The 9898-nt window shown below is 40.0% G+C and overlaps 2 protein-coding genes across 2 annotated transcripts; both read right to left on the reverse strand.

Annotated features, from left to right (window-relative positions):
• Positions 1-340: 340 nt before the first annotated feature.
• LOC138870703 (secreted RxLR effector protein 161-like) lies at positions 341-1491 on the reverse strand. Its single transcript, XM_070148536.1, has 2 exons — positions 1143-1491; positions 341-453 (listed from the first exon to the last, which is right to left on the reverse strand). Exons 1-2 carry the CDS (start codon positions 1489-1491, stop codon positions 341-343), a joined length of 462 nt encoding a protein of 153 aa, XP_070004637.1.
• A 1121-nt stretch (positions 1492-2612) lies between these two features.
• On the reverse strand, positions 2613-3812 carry LOC138870704 (uncharacterized). The gene is made up of 3 exons (XM_070148537.1): positions 3527-3812; positions 2698-2886; positions 2613-2626 (listed from the first exon to the last, which is right to left on the reverse strand). Exons 1-3 carry the CDS (start codon positions 3810-3812, stop codon positions 2613-2615), a joined length of 489 nt encoding a protein of 162 aa, XP_070004638.1.
• Between the last annotated feature and the right edge of the window lie 6086 nt (positions 3813-9898).

Here is a 9898-nt window from a genome sequence, read left to right on the forward strand (position 1 = left end):
TGCAAGCACAGTTGTGAGAATGAAGCCATATGGAATGGTATGAGTTTTGGTTCCGTTGATAACTCTATAAAGAAGCTGGATTATAGCTTTCAGTCACTTTCTTCAGTAGGTCTGTGAGGGTTTCCTCTAAAGATGAACCAGGTTCATCTCCCCTAACAACCATTGCACCTGCATTTTTGGTTAAACTCACAGGAGTGGGTGAAGAATCGACCACTCTTGTCCCCTTTCCCCTCACAGTACTCCTAGCACCCTTGCTCTCCTTTTTTTTCGTTTTCATTTTTGCCACCAACTTCTCCAGATTCTATAGTCTCAACACCTGCTATACATCCTACAAATCTATTTAATTTGCAGCAACTTTAGAAATTGTCTCAGGAGAAACTTTAGAATCAGAAGATACTTGTTTAGTTTCGGAAGAGCCACTTTCTTCCTCATGAGTAGCAGATTTAAAAGAATCTACGTAGTTTAATATGATCATGAGTCTTAAACGTAACTGGTTCACTTGTAACAGATAAGTTCAAAAGAACTTTGGTATTTGGTAGGACTCTTCTCATGATCCAAATATAGTTATTTCAAATTATGCAGAGTGTAGAAAACATACCGTGTTATCTTAATGAACCAGGTTCTTCACTGATAACTCTCTTGTGCAAGTCTAAATTTGAGAAAATAGAGAAAATATCATTAGATATTAATGAGTCATTTTAACACATGGCACAAGAGTATACTATGGAAAAGTATGAGTCTGAGCATGATTTAATCTAATTATACACAATTTACAGACTTTCTAACCAAATATTTTATTTTTATTTTTCATTTTTTTCGTTTAACCTTGAACTAGTCCTGTTAGGGGATTTTAATCATCCCTAATTCCAACATGTTCCTCTCAAAGTGATCTCTACTTAAGGCTTTTGATAAGATGTCAGCAATTTGCTTGTCAGTAGCACAATAATCCATGGTGATCAAGCCTTTCTCATAGTTGTCTCTCAAAAAATGGTGCCTAACATCTATGTACTTAGTTCTCTTATGATGAACCGGTTACTTTGTCATACTAATAGCACTAGTGTTATCATAAAAAATAGGGATGCGACCAACATCAATTCCAAAATCCTTCAACTACTGTTTGATCCACAACAATTTAGCACAACAGGAAGCAGCAACAACATACTCAGCTTCAACAGTGGATAAGACCACTGAATTTTGCTTTTTAGTAGCCCATGACACAAGACATAAACCAAGGAAGTCTGCCATACCTGAGGTGCTCTTTCTATCCACAAGGAAACCTGTATAGTCAGTGTCAGCATATCCCACTATGTTAAAGTTACTACCTTTTGGATACAAAAGGCAAAGGTCAGTAGTGACTTTCAAGTATCTCAATAGTCTCTTGACAACAGCTAAGTGGGATTCCTTTGGATTTTCTTGAAATCGAGCACAGAGCCCTACATTGAAAATAATGTCAGGTTTGCCAGCATTAAGATACAAAAGAGAACCAATCATTCCTCTATACAACTACTGATCAACAGATGAACCAGGTTCATCTATAACCAATTTCGTGGATGTTACAATAGGAGTGTCATTTTCTTTGGATGTTCCTTCCTGGTTTTGTTACTGAGGAATATGTTCATGGACAGGTTCCCTCGAGGTTTGAGGATCAGTTCCTCTCTAGCCAGTTCTATCACTTGTTCTATTGCCCTGGGTGGAAGGACCTGTTCCATCACATGTTCCTTTCTATAATGCATATTCAGGCTGGACTGTGGTTTCACCATTTGAATTTCTTATCAGCCACTCTCTTCATTATCTTGTTCCTGCCTTTCAGAAAGAATGTTAGTTTTTTTAAAAAAAATAACATATACATTTTTTCTATAGATTTAGTTCTTTTACTGTATATCTTATAAGCTTTACTATGTGAAGAATATCCCGATAATACTCCCGCATCACTTCTGGGATCATACTTACCTAGGGAGTCTTTGCCATTATTGTGCACAAAGCACTTGCATCTAAATGTCCTAAGATGGGATATATTTAGCTTTCTCCTTTTAAGTGAATCATAGGGAATCTTCTTAACAAGAGGTCTAGTCATGCAACTATTTATGGTGTAGAATGCAAACATTCAGCAAACTTAGCATTTTCAAATTCAGTTCCATGATCTGACCTAATTGATGTAAGTTGATTACCTAGTTATTTATAGGTTTTTCTAACAAAAGAAGTAAACATGTCAAAGTCTTCATCTTTAGATGTTAAAAACAATGTCTAAGAAAATCTAGAGTAATCATCAACAAGCACCATCACATTTCTTTTACCACATCTGTTTAATGTTCTCATTGGACTATAGAGATCCATATGGACCAGTTCCATCATTCTGGTGGTGCTTACCACTTTCTTTATTTTAAAAGAGTATCTTACCTACTTCCCCCTTGCATAAGCCTCACAAAGTTTGTCTTCTTTGAACTTGATTTTAGGCAACCCTATCACCATGTCTTTGGAGACTAATTTGTTGAGTTGACTCAGACTTTCATGTCCAAGTCTCTTGTGCCAAAGGAGGGGATCATTGTCCAACATACTTAAGCAAGTGAATTCACTTTCTGAAAGTGTTGACAAATATACAATGTATATATTGTTTACTCCTTTTTCCCTGCAAAACAATCTTGTCAATGGTAAGATTAATAGCAAAACATTTGGTAGATGTGAATGCTACCAACTTACCTCTATCACATAATTGCAATACACTGATTAGACTGTACTTTAGGCAATCTATCAAGTAGACATTCTCAATAGAGTGAGAATCAGTCTTATCTACCTTTCCAAACCCAATGATCTCACCGTTCTTCCCATTTCCAAAGGAGACATTACCTCCTTCGAGGTCCTCAAGTGAAAGGAACTGGTTCTTGCTTCCTGTGAAATGCTTTGAGCAACCATTATCCATGTACTATATTTGGTTGCTCCCCTTCACTTGGACCCGCAAAAGAAAATCAAAGGTTAGTCTTAGGAACCCAAACTAGTTTGGGTCCCTTTCTATAGGCAAAAGTGTGAATCGGATTCTTTTTAGCCCAACCTGGAAGCCTATTTTTCCCTTGAAGAAATTCTTTATTCTTTTGACTAGCCTTTTCTTTTGCAATACATTCACTTTTATAGTGACCAGTTTTACCACAGTGTGTGCAAATTTTGTTCTCAGGAAGTGTGAGGTACGTGATTTTGGGATCCCACTTAGGTGCAGGAGTCCCGTAGCCAAGTCCTCTCTTGTTGCTATTATGGTGTTTGTGTATCCATGAAACTGAATCGGAGGACCTGTTCCATTTACAGGTTTTGTCTAGCTCATGCTTAACCCTGTTTAGATCCTCCTTAAGGACTCTTATCTGCTCATCTCTTTTGTACAACTCATCTTTCATTTTTACTACATTTTCTTCTAAAGTGAGTTGTGTGTGATCAGCTTTCTTTTTACTAGTTCCTAATTTCAATTTTTGATTTTCAGATCTAAGCTCTAGGACAGTGGTGTCAAGTTCATGAACCTGGTTCTTTAACTCCGCATTTTTACTTTCACTTTCACTAGCCCTAAGTTCCAGATTTTTGCACTTAGCTTTCAAAATCACAGACTCCTTAGACAGTTGTTCCTTTTTATTGTTTAAATCCTTAGATTCATCAATGAAATCGAGAAGTAACTCAGATAGCCTTTCTTTAGACAAAAAATTAATCTTGTCTTTGAGATGAATTATACTTACCTCAGATTCCTCATTGTATTCTTCAATTTCCATAAGTGCTTGTTCATATCCATCTTCACTTTCTGATTCCTCATCTGAGCTTTCTCCCCAGGTAGCAACCATAGCCTTTGTTGATCCTTTGTTCTTCTTGGGTTGAACTTGTTCCTTCTTCATGTTCATTCGTTCAGCTCTTTCCTTCTTCCATTCAATTTCCCATTGAGGGCAGTTTTTGATGTGGTGATCAGCCTTCCCACACTTGTAACAACCCTAATTGGTTTGTTTTTCAGGAACCCTTGGTTTGTTGTAGCTTCCACTTCTTGAAGGTCCTTTTCCTCTCACTAGGTACTTCTTGAAGTCCTTTGTGATCATGGTCATTTCATCCCCCTCTAGATCAGCACCTTCAGTGATTCTGAATGCCAGGCTCCTTTCCTTCTTGGGTGCATCCATCTTTATGGTTTGCCTTCTAAGTTCATAGGCAGTGAGATTTCCAATTAGCTCATCCAACTTAAGAGTGGCAATGTTCTTTGATTCCTGAATGGCAGTGATTTTGCTTTCTCAAGTGACTGGCAGGACCCTTGTCAAAATTTTCTCAACTTTGTCCTTTTCAAGAATAACCCTTCCAAGAGACTTAAGTTCATTTGTCAGTGTGGTGAACCTTGTATACATCTCCTGGATGGTTTCCCCTTCCTCCATGGAGAAATTCTCATATTGAGAATACAACAGTGTTCCTCTAGACCTCTTCACTTGAGGTGTTCCTTCATGAGCCACTTGCAAAGTATCCCAAATTTTCTTAGCAATGGTACAGCTTTGAATTCTACTGTACTCGTCTGGACCAAGTCCACACACAAGCCATTTCTTATCCTTAGCATTTTTTCCCATTTTCTCAAGTCCTCAGCATTACAGTCAGCTCTTGTTTTTGGCACATCTACTCCTTCAACATTCTTCTTCATGGTAGCCAGGGGACCATCAATGACAATGCCCCATAGCTGATAGTCTTCTCCGATAATGTGATCTTTCATCCTGTTTTTCCACCAAGAGTAGTACTGGCCATTAAAAAGTGGAGGCCTATCAGTGAATTGCCCTTCCAAGCTTCTAGGTGGTGCCTCATCTTGATCTGTTCCTAAGGTGTTAGCCTCTTTAAGGATAACCTGCTCTGATACCAATTGATGTTTTATACGTCAATATTATACAAGAGGGGGGGTGATTTGTGTGGTGAACAATTTTTCGGTTAAACTATTTGTGGAAGGACCTGGGTCTTCTATGTGTTCTAACTATAACTGTTGTAGAATAATAAATATAGAAAGTAAAGAACACAAGTATTTTTACTTGGAAAACACCCAGCTCAAAAGGTGAAAAAACCACGACCTACTACTCAGTAGAATTTTCTTCAACAATTCACTAAATCACTGAGCCAAAATAGCATTTACAAAACTCTTTGTAAACCTAAGGATTACCTCTAATCTCGTTGTAGCAACCAGCCTCTAACTATTGCGACAACTTCAAGTTAACTCTAACTTGAATATTCAAAGTTCCTATTACAATTGCTTCTGGATAAAGCTTAAAAGTACAATATGAAAACACCTACTACAATTGAACTAGAAATAAAGAAAGACACATAAAACTCTTTATGGAGCTGGTTCTTCAATCTGGTTCATGTAGCTTCAGGTTTGCACACTTGAGTTACACATGAACTGCTTGCAAAAATCCTTGCTATTTTGCTCTCAATTCATGTTTAACTGCTGCATTTTTGTGCAACACTGTAATGTGAGAACATCCTGCAATTTATAGAGTTAGTAGATGAAGAAATAACTAGAGTTCTGATGCAACTCTTCATTGGTGGAAGAGTTCTAGTTGATTTCAACTTCTAACTCCTTCCCTATCTTGAATAGTGTTCTATTTGATTAAGGAGTCCCTCTCCTTATCAATTATGCAACCTTTTCGATCAGGAGATATTAAATACACCAAGTTAAACTTATCTCCTTCACGTGCATCCCACATACTCAAATCTGCCCATTTTTGTGAACCTGAGGGATGGACCTGGTTCATCCTGAGTTCCTTTGTCAGTCTTCAAAACTAACCTTTACTTGGGCCAACACAATGTACTCCTTCCATGTTTACTGGTATCTGAGCCCAAAGGTGGTACCATGATTTTTCAGTTGTATCGGCTTAGTGATACCTTGGAGGTTCTTTCCCAACCCTTTGCTGGGTTCATATCTAGACCAAGCCAATATACTTTTTATTTTACCACTCCACCATTTATCCTTCTCGACGGGCGTTGACCTGTTCAATGTGATGATAGGTTTCCCCTCCTAGCCTTCTTCTATGTCCAATGGCCGGGATGCTTTGACTGGTGTAGATGGGGTTACATCCATCTCCATGAATGATCACCTCATGATGATTCCATTCTAACTTCACAGCTTGATGTAGTGTGGAGGGCACGACTCTAGTGGCATGGATCCATTGCCGGCCCAACAGAAGATTATACGAGGCTGGTATGTAAAGCACCTGAAACTCGACGTCGAATCAAGTTGGCCCCATCTACAACAAAAGGTTGATTTCCCCAATTGTGGGCCTTTGGGACCCATTGAAAGTTTTCACGTTCATGCTTCATACCCGTATTTCTTGAATACCTTTGTCCAACTTTTTTAGAGTGTCCAACGGACAAATATTGAGGGTTGAACCTCCGTCAACCAAGGCCCTGGAAATGAATTTGTCTTCAAATTGCACTGTAATATACAATGCTCGGTTGTGATTCAATCCCTCAGGCGGTAGCTCATCTTCGTGGAAGATAATCTTATGACTTTCCAGTACTTGCCCTACCATATTGGCCATTTCTCCACTAGTGATGTTATTGGGTACATAAGCCTCACTCAGTACTTTCATCAAAGCATTCTTGTGTGCCTTTGAATTTTGCAACAGTGACTGGATAGGTATCTGAGCAGGGACTTTGTTCAGATGGTCAACAACAACATATTCCTTTGCCTGTACTTTCCTCCAGAGGTCATCTGGTTGGTCTCAATGATAGGCTACGTAGTAGCTGCATCCTTGCTTGATTCTCCCAAATGTTCCAGTGTATTGACTATTCCAGTTATAGTCATTCCTTGTGTTGCATCAGATTCCTCTACTTTGGCCTTCCCTTTTTGCCGAGCCTCGACAACATAATCCCAGGGTATTGCTTTTGAGTAGAATGGGGGTGTGGTTGATACCATCACAGTGAAAGGTGTGACCACTTCTATTTCAAAGGGAGCGGGGTGGCCACGGGTGGAGCAACCTCTACCTCTAATGAAATTGATGTAGTTACCTCAACCTCGATTGGTGACTGAGTCTGTGCCACGATAGGGGTAAGTGTGACTTCAACTATAAAGTCATCGCCTTCTTGAATAAGCCTAATCGACCCCTCAGGGTCCCATTCTTCATTCGTCTCTATCACATGTACATCATCACCTCTATGATCAGGGAGGGGATTGTTGCGGACATTATGTGCGACTTCCTTCGCCTATATGACCTTGTTGTCAATTAGTGTTTGGATCATATCCTTCAAGGTTTGGAACTCAGTAGTGGTGTGCCCTTTCATACCGGAATGGTATTCACAAGTTTTGTTCGGATTAACCCACTAAGATGGATTTTGTAATGCCACAGCGGGAACATGAGTGATGTAACATGCGGCTTTCAACCTTTCATACAACTGGTTGATGGGCTCAGCGATGGCGGTGTATTGTCTAGGTAGCTTACGGTCGAAGTTGGGCCTTGGTCTTGGATAATTTTGGCGAGCTGGTGGTGATTGGAAGTGGGATGGTTGGGAGTTATAGGTGTGATGAACAGTGGCTGGTTGGGAATATCTGGGAGATGAAGGTTGATATATAGGCGGTGATGCTTGGTGTGTGGGCGGAGGTGTTTGATAGACAAGTGAAGATTTTGGACCCTAGGCCAACATTACTTCCCCAACATCTCTCTTCTTCGATATGCCACCGGATTGTAGTGCCTTATTCATGGCTTGTAGTGCCTCAAAGTTCGTTACCATCCAGCTCTTGATTCCTTATGTATTCTTTCCCCAAGTTTGATGATGTCAGAGAATTTATGATTTTCGATAACCATCAACCTTTCATAGTATTGAGGATCCTATGCTCTAACAATGAATTTGTTCATTTGTTATTCGTCCAAATATGGCCTGACCTTGGATGCTTCCAACCTCCAACGAGTAGCATACTTACGGAAAGTCTCAGTAGGTTTCCTCTTAAGATTCTGAATGTAGAAAACATCTAGTGCGTTTTCTGTGTTGAACCTGAACTGGTCCATGAAATCTGATGCCATGCTTACCCAATTGGACCATTTCTTGGGGTTTTGGATGATATACCAGGATCCCCAATAAAACTCATCATAAAGAGCTTCATCCGGATCTTTTCATCTTTACCGACCCCAACAAGCTTGTCACAATAGGTCCTTAGATAAGCCCTGGGATCACTTGTGCCATCGAATATTTCGAACTTGGTAGGTTTGTACCCCTCAGGCAATTTTACATCTAGTTGTATGCACAGATCTTCGTAGTTTAAACCTTATATTCCTCTGTCGCTTTCAACACCCTGAACTCGGCTTGTAAACTTCTTGAGTTCTTAGCCATGGTTTTAATCAGCAGGTCCTTCTCAGAGGATTCCGGTGTATAGGAGATTGGTTGGGTATAATGAGGTATAGTTTCCACATATATAGGGTTGCTTTGGTGTGTGCCAGGAACTTGGGTGTAATTATGGTCATTGGTGGAGTTTTGTGGATCGGGAATGGGTGGTGTGTTTTGGGGAGTCTGGTAAGAGGTGGTTGGTAGGTACTGAATAGGTTGACGGTGATGTTATGGCGGAGTTGGTATTGGCAGTGGGTTGAGATTTTGGAGTGGAGTTGTGTATTGATTCAGTGCGGGGGGATTTTGTGGGTGTTGGTTTTGTGTGTTTTGAGGAGGTGTTGGGTTCTTAATATTCTGTTGGTTGATGTCGGGCACATTCAGGGTGAGTGACAAGTTTGCCAAGTTGCGAACCTGCTCAAGTTCTCCTTGCAGTTCCAATATCTTTTGTTCCAGTCTCAAAACTAGATCATTTGCGGCCGGAGTACTACGGTCATCTAAGGTTTCTGCATTCTCATTATTCTCCTTTCGAATACCATTTAAATCGTCCATTTTTTCATGTCCTTTGCCTTTTGTGTTGCTTGGAGGAGGAGGAGGTGGAGGGCCTCTTGATCTGGTATGATACGCTGATGAGGCCAATATGAGTGAACCAACCTAAGAGGATGGGAATAATCAAAAATAAGGAAAAACAAAAAGGTAACAAGTTAGTGGGGATTCTAAAATGTTTGCAGTATTTAAACACATATTGTGAAAAGGTAAATTCGTTTCCTACTTTGGGAACCTCGTTGTGCCCGAGGTAGGCCTAGCAACAAATAAATTTGGAAAACTTTCAATGCCAATAAATGCTTCATTTCACAATATAAAAATAGATGAATCCCAATATGATACTAAGATGATAAAAAATAAGTCACTACTGGCACTTGGCCTATTTACATTTTAGGAAAAAGTAAATAAATCTAGCCTATTTGGTCCCAGAAGGACCTTCCCCATATTCAATCTTCCGGACTCCATCATATAGATCCCCCAGCTCGTGCAGCCCTAACAGCAAGTAGGCTCTGGCCAGATGTCCTCCTTCAGCTCCTTCAATGTTTTGACAAATTTCAATCCTCTTTATGACTTTACCTTCCAGCTGCATGACTCCTCGCTCCAAATATTCTAGTTTCATGTTGGAAGTAACTGCCATTTTTTTCCATTCCTCGATCAACCTCACATTCCTCTCATGTATTTTCAAATGTTCATTCTCAGAGTCATGGACCCTCTTGCGCAACCTGTTGTATTTGACTTCAGCTTCAGCTTCTTCATCTATGATTCTATACCCTCGACCGGCCCCTGGTGTCACCATTCTTTTCAGATTGTCCTCTAACCATGCCGGGTATAGAGGCTCGCACCCTGCATTATACCTGTCTAGCTCAATAGTGTTCTTCTCTACAATGATTTTGCATTGCCACATATGCTGATCTTAGCAGTTGTAAGGGACGTCGTCATCTTGAAAGTCTACCCTGAAATGACTCATCTTGAAAACCCTCGGTACAACCTATTTCCTGCCTGCTTGCCTCATAACAAGGATAGGGACATAGGGGAATATCCCTCTCAACCCGAT

This window comes from Nicotiana sylvestris, chromosome 6 (assembly GCF_000393655.2).
Source record: "Nicotiana sylvestris chromosome 6, ASM39365v2, whole genome shotgun sequence".
Taxonomy (NCBI): domain Eukaryota; kingdom Viridiplantae; phylum Streptophyta; class Magnoliopsida; order Solanales; family Solanaceae; genus Nicotiana; species Nicotiana sylvestris.

What these genes read in the sequence shown, in the direction of transcription:
- LOC138870703 (XM_070148536.1), bottom strand. Translation starts at nt 1,491, where the DNA reads ATGATTGGTTCTCTTTTGTATCTTAATGCTGGCAAACCTGACATTATT. An exon ending in GTATGTTGTTGCTGCTTCCT is followed by an intron (nt 454 to 1,142) that starts GTTGTGCTAAAT and finishes TAAACTACGTAG; the next exon opens with ATTCTTTTAAATCTGCTACT.
- LOC138870704 (XM_070148537.1), bottom strand. Translation starts at nt 3,812, where the DNA reads ATGGTTGCTACCTGGGGAGAAAGCTCAGATGAGGAATCAGAAAGTGAA. An exon ending in TAGGGCTAGTGAAAGTGAAA is followed by an intron (nt 2,887 to 3,526) that starts GTAAAAATGCGG and finishes AGCATTTCACAG; the next exon opens with GAAGCAAGAACCAGTTCCTT.